Genomic DNA, 16,274 nt, shown 5'->3' on the forward strand with positions numbered 1-16,274 from the left:
AGCTGGGAAACGGCTGGATCCAAGTGCCAGGTTTCGGCTGACGAGCATTCACTGTACGCGTGTGGGCTGCTGCGTTACTGCCCCAGCTACAGCGGTTCTGCTCTCCAAACCGGCACCAGCATTCTCTAGGATGTTTACTGCTCCCCCTTCCCGCACTACCTCTCCCAGAGTTCGCTTATTTTTTCCGTAGTTGGAGAGAAACTTTTTATAAGGGCCTGTAACGTAGCACTGGAACAAGTTGCCCAGAGAAGCTGTGGATGCCCCATCCCTGGAAGTGTTCAAGGCCAGGCTGGATGTGGCTTTGAGCAACCTGGTCTAGCGGAAGGTGTCCCTGCCCATGGCAGGGGGCTTGGAACTGGATGGTCTTTAAGGTCCCTTCCAACCCAAACCATTCTATGAATTTTGTGCTCTTTTTTAGCGTCTCCCACATTTTCTTGGAGATTTTGCAGCTGTAGCAAAAAAGCATTTACCTTTTTGAGCAGTGTTTTCAACTATCTCTAAATCACTGTTTTTGAATTTTGATAGGATTTATGTAGACTAGTCTCCAGTTTTGACTTACTTTTTGTAGTGTGTGAAAAATTGGATCACTTAGCACCCTGTATTTCAGTGTGATGAAAAGTTAAGAATTCTGGAATGGAGGGATCTGCAAACACATCTTGACTAAGCTTTTGATTTTATCTCTGATTGTGTTTCACAACATCCTGTCTGCTGCTTATAAAATTGTGAAACCTTGTGCTTGAACCTATTGGTAAATATTTTGTGTCTTGTGAGGAATTTGTTGTTCAAACTTCCTTTGTGGTTGTTTCCCCCAGTTTTGTAGCCCCTGGTGTTTGGAGAATGCTGATAGAAGATGGGTTAATTTACTAAGCATGAACCTATAAACATAATAGATGTCCAGAAAGCTTGTGTGAAACCCATGATTAATTCCTTTAAAGCTTTATAAGTTTGAGTCATTCAAGCATTTCTTAGATCAGAAATAGTGATTGTAGGCAGGAAGATCATACAGGTACGTGGCCAGTTTATATTTGGGGAAATAGTGGTTAGTTCCATCTGAAAGATGTACATGTCAGATCTCAGCTTCTGTTATCAACAAGAGGTTGTAAAAACAAGATATGTACCTATTATTGATGATAGTAGCAGAAGCTGATTCACATCCTTCTCTTTTCCTAGCCCAGCAGTCAAAGTAACTTGTTGCTGTAGAGCATAAACCAGCTGAAATTGTACATAAAAATCTCTGCAGACCGTTTCAAAAAAATAGAGATCGGCAGTTTTCTTAGGTAAAAGACAAAGTAATAGAGATTGATTTCTGCTGGCTTTAGACGTGTACATTGCAAGGAAAAATTGATTTTTAGTTGCTTTCTTGTGTATAGTATATCGTATCATGTTTAGTAGTGGATATGAACTACATCAAATCATTGCTAGCCAAATCATGTAGTCCAAATTCATCACTGGTGCATGATAAAACCTAAATGGTTTTCTGTGGACCTCTTTCATGTCGAGTTTCAAATTCAGCTTTGAAATCTAGGACAAGTTGGATACTAAAGGACAAGTATAAAGTTTCTGCCTGAAGCCATATCACATAATATTTAGCACATCTTTTAAACCCAGACCATCAACTGTGGTTACGAATTTGACTGTGATAATCTCTAAGGGGACTATGAGCCAGTAGATGGCACCCGTTCCTCTTAGCATTTAACCATTTGAGGACTGAAGGTCCTGGTCTTCCGGAGCTGTGGCATCCCATGTAGAATCAAAGTCCCAGTTGCTGTGTTCATCACCAATGCCAAAAAGAGTAAAGAACAGAGTAAAAGAAAGAGTGAACAATCACATTTTCCTACCAAATTGGAAATCTGCCCACCTTTCTTCATACAAGACCAAATTGGTACCATTTTTCACTTATCCCTATCACTGTGTTGTGGGTTATCATGGTTCAGTTTCTGTCTTAGTCCTGGTTGCTCTTCTGTGGTGCCTTGTTCATATTATAGAATCACAGAATGGTTAGGGTTGGAAGGGACCTTAAAGATCATCTAGTTCCAACCCCCCTTGTCATGGGCAGGGACACCTTCCACTAGACCAGGTTGCTCAAAGCCTTGTCCAGACTGACCTTGAACACTTCCAGGGATGGGGCATCCACAGCTTCTCTGGGCAACCTGTCCCAGTGCTTCACCACCCCCAAAAAGTTACAACAGTACCAAAAAAACCTGTTCAAATAATATTGCCCTTATAGTATTAATACAGGGGGGATGGGAGGGGGGAAACACATTCAGCTAACTTGGAATAAAATCTGCAAAATGCAATGAATATAAAAGGAAATTAGCAAACTCAATTTATTCAAAAAAGGAGGAAAAACATGCCATTTTTTAAAGATTTGGGTTTAGATTACATATATGGTGTTGTGTTTAAAAATAAAGTTTCAGAAATGTTAATCGTTCCAGACCCTAACAAAGGGAAAGAAATCATTCACTGCAATATGTAGAGCTCAGTCAGGATCTCCCTTGTGTTTTGTAATAAGAAAGCCAAATTGCCTGAGCAGTGCACACTTCATTTAGCTTTTCTGCAATTAAAAAATAATTGAAAAGCTCTTTTATTGCAGTAAGGCAGAGAGACTGCAAATGCTTTGAATGCAAAGCAGTTATGTGGTGAGGTAAAAAATCCATCAAGAGTGCAACGATCATCCTGGAAAATGAAGTAGGTCATTTTTCTTATGTAAATAACACAATCTCCAGAATCTACGCAATCTACAGTCTTTACTACTGTAAGTCATATCATACAGGAAAAATGATAAACCAATATTTTTAATTTCAGGTTTCTGAAACTTGGCTGTTTTGGTTTTCAGCTTACTATGACACTTAGCCGCATCCCTAATAAAGAACGTATTCCTGAAAGCAGCACAGCTAATTACATTTTATTGTTTAAGGGTCAGCTGGGATTAAGGGCATTTTTGCAAGATGATGGGTCCGTGTTATTTTGTGCTATGAACCTGTGTAAATGGATCTATGCTCATGCTGAAACCATGTAAATGATGTGAAAATTTGCTGTACATGTAGCCCAGCAAAAAAAAAATGTAGCTTAATTTTGCCAAACTGCAAACCCTGAAGAAAGAAATACTAAAATGACACTGTTTCACTGGCATTTCTAATATTCAGAGATTTGCAAACATATTCCTGGTGTGGTTTTCATGTTATTTTTAGGTCATGGTGAAGCCTGGTTATTCAAAGTGTGTCTTTATTTTCTTGTGGCTTCAAGAACATTTTTTCCCTTCCACCAAGCCCATTCCAAAATCCTTAAAAGTCGGTTATGTTTTAATGTTGGAGATAGCACTCTAAACACGCCTTGTTCATATACTTCAGGAACTTTGTCCTTCAGCGACCGTAGGTGTTTCCTCAAATATTTGTACACTGTACTGTATTTGGCGTGTTTGTGAGTTGATACGCCGTTGAGTATCTGATGAACAAAGAAGAGGTACATCTTTTGAGTGGTGTTTTGTAAAAGGCTGATAAACATGTTGTCAGTTAACATTTCAGTACTTCTGTTGTCTTATTTATTACAAATGAGATGTTAAAACATGTGTTACTTTCCTTAACTGTTCTGGAATGCTTTGATCACAAAGAATCTGATATGCTACACTATGATTCTATGGTTGCACTAGCTTTTGATTTCTTCTTTTTTTTTTTTTAAGCTGCCTTTGTTCATTTTTAAATTTTTTTAAGATAACTAAGCAAGTTTCTAAGTTATGGAAATGGAAGGGTTTTTATTTTCCCCTTTGGAAAAAGGTAGTATAGGGAGATAAAGCATCTCTTTTTATCACTTCCTTAAGAAATTCATTTTCTTTCCAAAAATTCCCCCCAAAAAATCCCCAAATACCCAGTAGTTGGGCCATGGTCAGCTAACCTTTAAAAGATACTAGTTTATTTCTTCAGTGTTGGCAAGGCAGTTTGGTGGTTTTGTGTCTGCAGGACACAAAATAGTAACAAAGTACATCCTTGCATAGTTTAACATCTCTGTTAATCTGAATCCTATACAAGTCAATAATGTATCTTTGTTTTGTAATCCTTGCGTCAAGTGTAGTGTCAAGGGAGGGGGACGTAATTTTTCTGGAGGGATTAAAAAGCTATTGAAAATGAAGATTACATTAAGGAAAGACTAATAAGAATTAAATAGCTACTTTGGATTTATGCAGTTGTGCTAAGCATAGAGGGATTTTAAACACTTTTTTTTTTTCTTCCTTATAATTCTTGGTTTTTTGTGAGTTTCAGAAATCCTGCCAGAAACCTGTGGACAAATACATTGAGTATGATCCTGTTATCATCTTGATTAATGCTATTTTATGTAAAGCACAAGCATACAGGCACATTCTTTTCAATACAGAGATAAATGTAAGTTGCTACATGCCTACCCTGTGACTTTTTTTGGTTTTGTTAAAGATATATTAGGTTTGGTAAGTTGATTGTAGTAGCTGTAAAATTTTAGGAACTGTTCTTCTGCCGTTCCAACAGGTTCCATCAAACTCAGTCAGGTCTGTTCTCAGACTCCAGCTGTTACTAAGAAAGTTACTGTGTCCCTAGTAGTGATACCACACCACCAACAACTACAGCAGTCGTCCTACATGTTGAAGGGAGTCCTAATTGGGCTCAAAGGAAGAGAAAGGTCTATTTTCAAGTTCATTTCCAACTTAAATTCCTATTGGAAACAGTTCTTTTTGAAATGAGCTGTAGTAGTGTGACAGACCAGACTAACAATACTATGCCAAGTAAACCTACTTGGTTTAGGTACACTCACCTTGTCTTTCAAGCATAAATCTTACTAAAGGTTTTTAAGGAATTCAGTGCTTCTGGAGACTGGTAATGATGTTTTCCATGAGGCTTCTCGAAGAACTATTCAATCTGTGGAAATTTTGTCTATTCGAGTCGAATTTTAAATTGGCACAGCCTGTGCATGTTTGTGCAGTTGGCGTAACTAGTCTCTCATGGAAAGAGTAGAATCCACACACAGAAATTGCATTGGTTTTATTTACATCTGTATAAAATCGGAATTCACCCCGCATACACACTGGCTTACAGACTGTTTAATGTGGAAACATGCTAACTATGGACCCTCATGACATCATTTGTGCAGTCACTTCACAGGATAAAGTTCTGTTTAGTTATATTGCCCCATCTATTTTTGGTTCTTCACTCTTATCTGAAGTAAGAGATGATTTTTGGTATAACGACACTACAAGTTTCTTCTAATGAAGACTGTCCCAGGAAAAAAAAAGAGACAGGCTATTTAAACCAGTTGGCTGAAGGGGAATAGTTGCCCTGAAAGTAAAATTTTTGGTAGTACAGTTCTTCTAGCTATGGCACAATTTTGGTTTTGTATTCCTAACTGAAATGTCCTTCCCAATTAGAAAAGTGTAGAGCAGGGTTTACCAACTGCAGTTACATGTTTTCTTCTGTATGGACCAGTTCATGCAGTTTCCTACCTTCTGTAATTGGCTTATCAAATTAATTAATGTTAAAAGGATGATGTGCTAAACTGGTGGCTCAGCAGAAGTGATTTGCTTACGTTTCTGAACAAAAGTTATAAACCTACAGAGCTTGGTATGGAGATGTAGAAATGTGTTTTAAATACCAATTGAATACTAGTACTTGAATTTATGATGATAGTAAGGCTTTTATTCTTTCATTTACCAGATTCATGGGAAGCTATGCATATTCTGTTTGCTTTGTGAGGCTTATCTCAGGTGGTTGCAACTACAGGATTCAAGCCAAAATATTGATCCTGATGACTTAATCAGATATGCCAAGGAATGGGATTTTTACAGAATGTTTGGTATAGCTTCTTTAGGTAAGATCAATGATTCATTCACGGAACTATTCGCTCTTTAAGCACTGAATAACTTCATGAGTCTTTCATCAAGACTGCACTGCTAAAATTAATAGAGAATGGATGTCTTGTCTTACCCAGTATGGTTAAGTGATTATAAACGTACTCTCTCCCTTGCCTTCATTTAATGCAAACGCATGTTTCGACCCTGATTACAGTTCAGACTGATATGATAAGCATTAGATACCAAAACACTGACAAGTGGCAATATTCAGGAATGTTAATCTGAATCCGTTTTACGTAATTTTGCGGACCAGTGTAGAGCTCAGCCTTATTCTGTGTTTCACGTTGACTCCAAGGTTTATTATTCATTAAGGTGATGCAACATTAAGCATGATCTTTACAGAATTAAACAATAATCAGGAAAAGCTGAATCTGGGGGTGGTTACATGAATGCACAAAGATTCACAGCAGCGTCATCATGTTGAAGGCAGGGGAAGGCTTTTATTTTGGTTAATACTTTTATTCTCATATTTTTCTGGTGATGGAGCTTAAATCAGACCCACAGACTAAAATGAGTATTTCTCTTACACATTCAGAGTTCAACTTCAGTCATTTATTGTCTAGTGTTGCTCTAAGTAGGCTTTCATAACAGGTCAGTAAAAATGTTGGAACTCATTTTTCAGTAGCAACTCACCTATTGCAGTTGTTGTGAGTGTTGTTTTGACATCTGCATTAACACCAGTGTTACACAGGGATGCAGTGTCAAAAAAGGTCAATACCTCCATGATTATTTTCACCTTAGGGTTCTTTCTCGTGCTGGTTGGAAAGGGTTCATTGGTGGTGACCTTTTTGAAAATGACAAGTATTTATTTTGTTTTACAGGCTAACAGACAGTTGGAAAAAACCCCTCTCCTTTTGTTAAAAAGAAAAAGTAAGGAAGTTCATATGCTAAGCTTCCTGTGCGGTGTCAGAAATTATGAGTTTAACAATTCTACAGACAGAATTCGGTGATAGAATTATTTTGAATGTCATGAATGAACACAGGAGATGGGGGACATGCTTGTGTTGGCATGTTTTAAATAGCAGTGGCTCAGTTGCATTTCAGACACATTTCACTGAAATTCATCGAAAGAAAGACTTGATTTTGGCACTTCATTCTCACTTTCCTCTTGCTTCCTCTTAGAACAAACTTCATTTCTGCTTGGCATTTTTATTACCTTATGGTGGATGAGACCCAAGATGCTGAAAACAAAGTCTGACTTCGTTTTACTTCTCAAAGCACTGCTGTTGTCCAGCTATGGAAAGCTTTTGCTAATTCCAGCTGTTATTTGGGAACATGACTACACACCTTTGTGCCTTGCGTTTATAAAAGCATTTGTCTTGATATCAAACTCTCAGGCAATTAGAGGTATGGCTTTGCTTTTTTATTCCACTCTATGCATATAGAATGTGTGTGAGAGAATGCAGCTGTTAACAGAAGTCGTTATTGCTGCTGTATTTTTAAATTGATATCAGGTATGTGACTGAAACAGCTCTATCTTAGAACTGTGTTATTTAGACTTCAATAAAAAGGATAAAACAAAACCACTTTATTAAAAAAGGAAAAAGCACCTCTTACCTTACCATCATCTCATTGCATATGCTATATTATATATATTGAAACATAATGCAGAATTCTTTCTGTGTCTGGAAGATGAAAATTTCACTGTAATTTTATGGGTGGCTTTGGAATGTAGACTTTTAACAGATCTGTGTGATTTCTTACACATACAAATTAATATGAATTCTCACATGGTTTCTGTGATCTTCTTTAAATGGTGATGAATTTGTTCTGTTTTCTTTTGCAGTTACATTGAACTTGAACCGAATGTTCCCTTGGTTTGCCATCATCTTTGGATTAATTTTGGAAAATGGAGTGGTCTGCTTGTACCAGAAAATGGGATGGGATGTTTGAAACATCAGCTGTGATCAGAAGAAATACCGACAACGTGATGATCATTGTCTAAGGACGGTCTCTACCAGCAGGCTCCAAAGACACTGTTTTCATAGTGATAAAGAAGGTGATAGATAACAAAAACTTGCATTAGTGGTGAGTGTAGGCAGTTTTAGGATGAGTTAAAATTAAAAACTCAGAAGTTTGACTGTTTAATGTGGTGAGCTATAAAACCTCCTCCTTAGCCTGTTTATTTTCCCATCAGCTATGGCTGTAGCAAAAAAGATACACTAAGAAAAAGTTCTGCACTGCCACCAGTCCCTGCAGTCTGGCAGAAAGAGGAAGATTAATTCTTTCCTTAAGAGGAAAGAAGAGAGTCAGTAGTAAAACGTAAAAGTCAAAAATGTTATTTCCGCAAAACCAGATTTTCAACGAGAGAAGCGAACGTGTGCAAACAGGTTATTAGAGAAAAGCCATGTATTGCAGAGTAGAACGACAGTGGGAAAACGAAGCTGCATTCTTTTGAGTGTTTATATAACAGTGTAAAATAATAAAATACTTAGGTCCAGGGTAATCTGTAGGAACTATAGTTTTAACTGCCTTGATATTTTATGGGATCTCAAATACTGCTGCTTTGTTCTGAAAGCTGGGAGTGAAAGGACTCATCCCCAGCACACACGGTTGTTTGGGATACTGCTGCTTCTGCACTTAATATTAAGCCACGTGCGCCGCACTCAGCCCTTATCTAGCAGCAGGTTTAGTGGAAGCCAGAAGCAGAAGTATGAGGCTGCTCAGCAACAGAGTAGCACTTGTTAAAAAAAAGGTTTAGGCCTAAATTAGTGAAGAAACATTTATAGAAGTTCTGCACATTTTTTCCCCATCAGGCAAAGTGGGGGGGGCTGGGTGGCCCCCAAAGGAAGAGCAAGAATCTGTTTCTGCAAGACAGCCATTAGGACACCAACTGACTTCTTTTGTGCGTACCAGTTTTTGTGACATCCCATCCAATATTGAACTCTCCTGCTTCCATCCCGGAAGGCTGTATTACCTCCAGGTACTACCTCCCTTCTTCATCTTCCTCAGGTGCAGGCTCCTGTCTGCATTTTGCCAAATGCATCAAGTGATGTCTTGCAGCAGCTTCAAGCTAATTCCATGCAGGTGTTGCCTAAGTCTAGGTGGTGACCACAGAAGACACCCCGCACGTTTAGCTGATCCAGCTGCCCATGCTGTTCCTCGGTCCAAAAAGCCATTTGCGTTACATCTTTCATCTCTCTGAGCGTGGGATGGTATGGCTAGAGAAGGAAAAAAAATAAAGAACCAAACAAACTGCAGCCTCTTTTTACGAACACGGAACACGGCGGCTGCCCCAGCGAGCGCATCGTTGTGAAGGTGTGTGCGGGATCCGCCTTGCTGCCGGTGTGACTCAGTGCCCGGACAATTGAGTGTAGGAGTGCAGCTACTCACTGCCTGAGCAGCAGCTTTGGCAACACCGTACCTGCAACATGCTTCGCTTTACATAAGATTTTTGGGAGATACTCCACCCCCAAAAACTTTTTTAAAGACAGGATGTTGCCAGAGGTACTTTAAGTAGTGCTCATCTTCTTCCCACACCCCAGCACGCAGCGTTGCAACACAGAGGCTGCAGGTTGAGAAGGGGCAAAGGGAAAGGGCAGTGGATCATTTTGGCAAGCTTCAGGGGTGCTGGTCTGGCCTGCTTTCATTCTCCTTCACCTTCTGCCTTCAGTTTAAGGGGGAGTGAAGTTGTGCTGCAGCAGAGAGCATGACAGGAGAATATGCAGTAGGAAAATGCTGGTGACAGCTGAGCCAAACCCTGTTATTACAGCTGTCATCTGGCTTTTACCCAGCTCTCTGTCCATCTTAGTAAGACCTTGCATTGCAGCTGGCAAAAGTTGCTCACCACTTTGTGTGCCCCTCTTCAGGAAATGTCCATTCTTTCTACCTGTTTCCCTAATGATGTAACAACAGTGCTTTGGTTTGTTCTCTTAGGTTAAGTTTTGTTGTTTTGGTTTTTTTTTTTTAAATCTTGTGTGTTGTTGTTACACACAAAAGATTTGTTTTGAGGACTTTCTCCCTTGCCTGCTCTGGCACTGGTTTCAGTCTAAAGGCTGAGTGGAGCACACTGACGCGTGACTGATGCAAGAGGAAGATTTTGCATTGCGTGTAATGTAAATATTGCCTGGTCAGACGCAAAATTGTAAATACAATGTACATACATGTTGTTTGGGAACAGTTTTCTTAAAGGTTATTTTGAATATTAAAAATTGATTTCAGGACACTTTCTGAGTTTTATTCAGAAGATGTAGAATGGATGTGAGCACATTCCGGAAGAAGAAATGCTTATTGTGTCACATAGGCCAGTAAGGTATCAGCTGGGCACTCTGTAACGGTATCGGGAGCCACCACTGTCCTCATGCAACTCCGAGAGTGGAGGAGAAAATGAAGAGCTATGGAGCTGTAGAATAAAAGCAGGTGTTGTACAGGTTTTCAGTCTTCAGAGGCATCATTATTGCCTATTAATGTAGGGCATTTTGCCTTGTGCAGTTTTATGGCTACTCATTTACCAGGACTAACATGACAAATGCCCTAATATTTCATAAATCTAGGGGGAACTTGAGGATGCCCTCTGTGAGTGCGAGCAGGTGTGTGTGCATTTTTGACGCCTTTGGAAGAGGATTCCATATGTTGCTCCAGAGAGAATGTAGACTATTTTAAGGTCCTGCCTCTTTAAAACAGTCATCTCTCTCTTGCTTTTATTCCATTTTGTCTTTTGAGCCTCTCTTCTTTCATTAAATCCTTGCAATGAAAGTCATCTGTGCTGGGCGATGTATGACAAACAGCCTGCTCTTTCTACGTAGCTTCAGTGGCTTCATTAACTTACAGGAAAGGATTTACTTGGGTTAAATATGTAACAGCCTGCAAATGAACCCATGTAAACTCTTTTGGGTTTTGCTTGGAATCAAAAGGGATTATCTCGGCCTATGGGAAATTTGTGGGCCTATGAAGCAAATTCTAGAATTCTGTCGGATGAAACAGTGCTGTTTTTCAGGCTTGGGTTGAGCAACGGTTTAGTGATTGCGCAGTGGGAGCTGGGAACTTTAATGGGGTCCATAGGTCAGGTAACAACTATTTAGAAATTACTCTGTACAAAACTGGAGAATCAGAGTATAAGTTAGGAAGGGTTAAAAGAAAGTAGGTGTCAGGCAGACTTCTACAAAATTAAGAGTTGAGAAGACTATAAGGGGATAGAATCTCAAGAAAAATAAATATGTAAGAAAAGATGCAGTGGAGATGAGTATGAGTGTACGATTAAGCAAATACGTGAGCGTCCTGTCCTAAATTTTCAAAGGATGAACGTGAAGGAAAAGTATTGTGTATTGTTTATTGTAGACATTTTTTTAATAGTCTAAGTGATAACATGAAATGGCAAAGGATGTGTTCCGAATAGTAAAGTCTATGGGTTTCCCTAGAAAAGTTACCGATGACCTTATTACTTCCGAGTTTGCCCTCCATCCTTGAAAATACACTTTTATAAGCAAAATTAGCAGTTGTACAGAGATAGAATTAATCCCTGCAACTAGGGAGAGACGTGCAACAGCACAGCTCCTCCCTTCATTCTGCAGCACGTTTTGCTGGTTGAGGCAAAGGCTACTACTATCGTGACCTCAGGCAAGTACAAACGAGTCCTTTCTTCCATGACAAGTCATATCTCAGGCATATAAACTGCCATTTGTTTGTTAGCCCAGTCTTCACAGAACTGAAAGTAAAATAGGACATCTGCACTGGAAAACTATTGGCAGCTGATTTCTCATCAAACAAGAAAGGCAGTGTTTTTCAGGAGCTTGCTCAATCCATCAGCTCTCCCCCAGCTGGGTAGTGTTAAGCCCCACAGTGCCATCTGGAGTTGAAAAGTAAAGCACTGTTGCCAAAACTCCAGTTTTGGCACCATAGCATGTATTCTTTGATTGATTTTTATTTTGCAAAATCACAAATTCAAGCTTTTAAAATTCACATTCATTTTCAGTTTGGAGAAATTGTTGGAGTGAAATAAACGATGAAAAACTACTTGTTTGGGTGACGTGTAGCAAGGTCAATTCAATATATGCACCAGGAAAGCTATAAAATGCAAATTATTTGTGGCATCTCTTTAAGACGTAAACAGCCCTGCAAGCTGGGATTATTCCGAGCAGCCTCACTGAGCTCAGAGAAAAATCCATGTGGCAGAAGACATAATGAATGCATTCCTCCACTGCTAAAAATCAATAGGAATTCTGTTGCTGAATTAATTTGAAACCCTGGTTGCTGCAGTTAGAATTTGCAGGAAGGGGTATATACCAAGATTCCCATCTTCTCTCCCACCTCTTACAATTATGTTTTGTCCTTCTTAGCCTTTCCAATAATGCGCATGCTGAAGTGGCTAGAAAGAAGATCTGAGCATAGGGAGCTCTGTAAAATCTTTTTCCAAAACACAATCTGCTGTCCTGAATTTGTAAAGCTCTTTTGAGCCCTGTATAAATAAATGGCAGGTCAGCAAAGCAGCTAGGAAATACTGCCAATGATTTTTTTTTAATTGCTGTTCGTTAGAATAACGTGTATTGTTTGGGTTTGATTTTCCTGGGTAAAAATATGGTTTAAATTCCCTTATGTAGTAGTGTAGGAGTGTGAACTCGTACAGCTGCTGCAGAAATAAATCCAGATAAGCCCCACGATTTCTCATAATCTCTGAGTACATTTTTAGGCAAAAGAATTGTTGTCCATAAGCTGTGCAGAAGTGCCTGCCATCGCTAGCTGAGCAGAGGAGCAGGGACCTGAATTAAGACCTGGATCCTAATCCTGGCTATAAGACCGACTAATGCTGTGACCTTCAGCGAGTCACATAACGCTGCTCCAGGAAACGGTTGTACCTCCACCGTCTCAGGATTTGGCAGAGGATTCATTTGTTCATGCCTGCTTAAAAAAATGGAAAGCATTACATCCTTTCAGCTGCAGGTTGTTGGGAGTCAGTCAACACCATGAACATCAGATACAGAAACAGACGTGCCAGGAGCCAGAGAATGTGAACATTGAAGGTGACGTGTATGAAGTCTTTGTTGCGTTAAGGGAAGCTTTGATTCTGACCCTTGCTGGCATACAGTTCTACAGCATATGTATCTGAAGACTTTTAGGGGTATACACAGCAAATCACAACTCACTTATTGTGAATTTTAAGTTACTGCATCTGTTGTGTGCCCAAAATAAATCTGAAATCTGAAAAAGAAAAAACTTGGAGGGGAGCGAGCTGGCACATTCACTGATCCTACTTTCATCTATCTTAAAGGAAGATTGAGGTGTCTTATTTGACAGTTGGAGGCTTTGAGGTAGAAAGCACAAGTAGGTCTTGTGTAAAAATTATTTAAAAAAAATATTACAAACCACTGGTATCTTTTCAGTAAGCGAATCCAGTAACACTGCACAAATTCAAACAGGAAAAACAAAGTCTCAACAACACAAGTTCTTCTACTCACCTTGCACTCTCTTCTCGGGACTGGGAATTCCCTCTGTAAGCCTTCATGGGTGTTACCTTTACAGTGATTCCCTGCCACGCATGCTGTACCCCATCTGATGCTGCCAGACGTGCATCACTCCTAAACTTTGATCCCTGCTTTGGTCTCTCACTTCACTTCCCGGATAAAGCTTTGGTTCCAACCTTCAAAGCCACAGATGCATCATGTCTCGGCTGCAGCAGGGATAACATCTCTTTTTCTCAGCAGGACTACAGCATTCTTGTGATCACCCGAAATCAAAAGCCAGCAAAAGTGCAATAATAACGAGGAAGAAAACATTCTCCATCAAGAGCCTCCACTGCATAATAAAGTGCCACATACCAGCACCAGGAAATATGGCTTGGAGTTTGCAGAATAGGGAGCAAAAGTGAATGTATCACTTTGGGCATACTCATTATCAATTTTTTCAACAGGAATCTCTGTGATTCCTATGAATTCCCTACAAGGACAATTTTCCAACTTAGTCTGGAAATGACAGGTGGGCTGCACAGCAAGGAAAACACAATCCCTCTCTTACTCATTCTGTCCTGGGAGAGGGCAAAATGAAAGGAAGACAGGGCTTAGTAGTGAAGAATTTTTTCAGCAGGGTTGGACAGATTATTCAAAACCTTTCCTTTGGAAGAGCAAATTAATTTTCCTGTGGATGAACACAGTGGTAGGTTTTTACATAACCACGTGACAGGACTTAGTTTGTATTAAAACATGTATTTCCAAACGTTATTTTACATTTCTTTCAAGGAATTTTTCCCTAAAAACTTTCCTGCTCAATTGAATTGAGCGATTGATGTAAATGATGTGTGTAGATGGGAGAAGGAAGGTCAGCCTATTCTTACAGCCTGTGCATTTTCTGCCTTAGCCCTGCATGAAACTGTGCAGCTTCTGACCATATAAAGGTCCTACAGTCTAAAAAAAAAAAGACACCTGGGAGAAAGGCACCTCAGCCTCGCTACAGTTTGACGTGTAACATGGCAGATTGTGTCAATTCTTTTAAAAAAAAGCTCACGTCCCTGATAAAACAGCATTAGAAACACATACAGATCACGTCTCCCCTCGTTGTTACTCATCTGCTTTCATTAAGAAAAGGCCAGCGTGGCAATGCTAATCCAACTCCGCGGCGGGAGCCTTTGATAGGAAGTTCAGAGAGGTTTTTTCAATCCTCTGCCATATGTCCGGATAGAGGATGGCGGGACAGGGAGCCCTAGCATGCGGATCCTTCCTCACTACAATGGCAGGGAGGACGCCGCCATCTCTAATTTCATGCCATTATACCCCGAAAAGTGCTGGCCTCACTAAACTCCTCACAGCAGCTGCTCCTGGAGGCTCAGCTCTTTGTCCCGAGCTAGCAGCTGCCTCTGCCACCGCCCAGGGGAACGGTTTTGTTTTCATGGAATGGGATGGGGCTAGGAGTGAACTCGGAGGTCACCGGGTCCTTCCTCCAGCCATGAGGCTGGACGGGCACTCGACAGATGTTCTCGCTGGCAGGCAGAGATCCTGGCTCGGAGAGACCAAAGCTAAGCTGCCTTTCCTAGATTAGGAGACCTGTCAGCTTTTACTCTGTGCAGTGAGAGTTTGATGCCCACTCGGTTTTCACCTTTTCAACGACATTTATTCCTGCAGTATGGTTTTGTGAAAATACAAGGTTTTACTTGCAGAATTCACTATGAAGATGGTAACTTAACCTTTTAATAAGCCAGCGTCCTCTACTTTTGTTCTCCGGGTTGCATGCTTCCAATTATCTGCTGCCCCTCTGCACCAGCCTTGCTAAGCCAGCAAGGTGAAAATCCATCAGTCGGCTTTCTCGGCTGTAGGACTGCAAAGCATTTAGGACCTTTAAATAAGGCAGCCTGTACCTCTCCAAATCTTCTGCAGGCTTCTTGTAAGGACTTACACGCTGGGTCACACACAGTTAAGCTGAAAGAAAAATACAACCGCTGCCTACAAAGCCCAGCATTTAATTCACAATGGAATGAAAGAATGGGCATGGGGAACTGAGATCTCTGGCCTTGGAGAAGAGACGCATCTGTGCAAACTCCCTTCTGATTTGTGAAAGAAATCACAGGGTCAGTTTTTGGGGTTGGCATACTTTTAAACAGACGTTTTTACAAACTAATGTCTGCAGTAACAGTGAGATATGCTTGGCTTCTCCCACACCAACTGACATATTCTGTCCGAGCGCACCTGCCTTTAAAGGCACAGAAAAGAGCTTGATTCTCTCTGAGAAGTGACACCGGAAGCGCAGAACAGTCCTACATCTGCCACAAACAGGACTTCAGGAACGACTGGCTAGTGATAAGCAGCACAAGGGAAAAAACAGTGCCTTTGTCTAACCACATAAAGCACTGGAGAGAGACAAATCTGTTTACATATGAAAACTCAAACCTCAAGCAAATTCTGTGCAAAAGGACCCGAGACAGGATAAAAGAAATGCATAAACCAAAATTCCTTCTTCCCCACAGAGATTACTGCAAATTTCTACCTCTCTCATTTATCATTAGATTTTAATCCTTTATGCAAACGCAATTACTGTCGCAAAATACACTTCAGCCTTGTTCATAAATGTCTCTCCTCTTCTAAAAACACACACAAAGAGGTATAAATGATAGTGAATAGGTGCTATGTATTCTATTTCCCCCTACAGGTTATAGGGTAATTGTACAGCACGGGTAATTTGAAGATAGAAGCCAAGATTCTGCATTGTTTGTACAATATTGAACAGAAGAAGACAAGGAATATTGAGACTCAGAGAGAATACAGACATACCATGTTCAGACAGGATAAAAACCAAATGGTAACAGGACTTCGATATTCTAGTGCTTGTGAGAAGTGAACTTTCACCCTGATTTGGTGTATTATTTTTCTTTCAGCTGATTCTTGTAAAATGTCCTTCCCCTATGCCAAACAACTATTTTATTATTTTGGTATTTACCTTTTGTGTAATGCAGCATATAAAAGAGTAATTGTATTCCATTATA

General features: G+C 40.1%; 1 protein-coding gene across 1 annotated transcript; it reads left to right on the forward strand.

Annotated features, from left to right (window-relative positions):
- Positions 1-4,256: 4,256 nt before the first annotated feature.
- ARV1 (ARV1 homolog (S. cerevisiae)) lies at positions 4,257-7,882 on the forward strand (the record flags this gene model as incomplete). The annotated part of the gene is made up of 4 exons (XM_010161982.1): positions 4,257-4,376; positions 5,676-5,829; positions 6,995-7,219; positions 7,659-7,882. Coding segments are annotated over 4 exons (606 nt in total), but the record flags the coding sequence as incomplete, so codon positions are not given.
- Positions 7,883-16,274: the final 8,392 nt, after the last annotated feature.

Source organism: Eurypyga helias, unplaced genomic scaffold (genome assembly GCF_000690775.1).
Source record: "Eurypyga helias isolate BGI_N326 unplaced genomic scaffold, ASM69077v1 scaffold15252, whole genome shotgun sequence".
Taxonomy (NCBI): Eukaryota; Metazoa; Chordata; class Aves; order Eurypygiformes; family Eurypygidae; genus Eurypyga; species Eurypyga helias.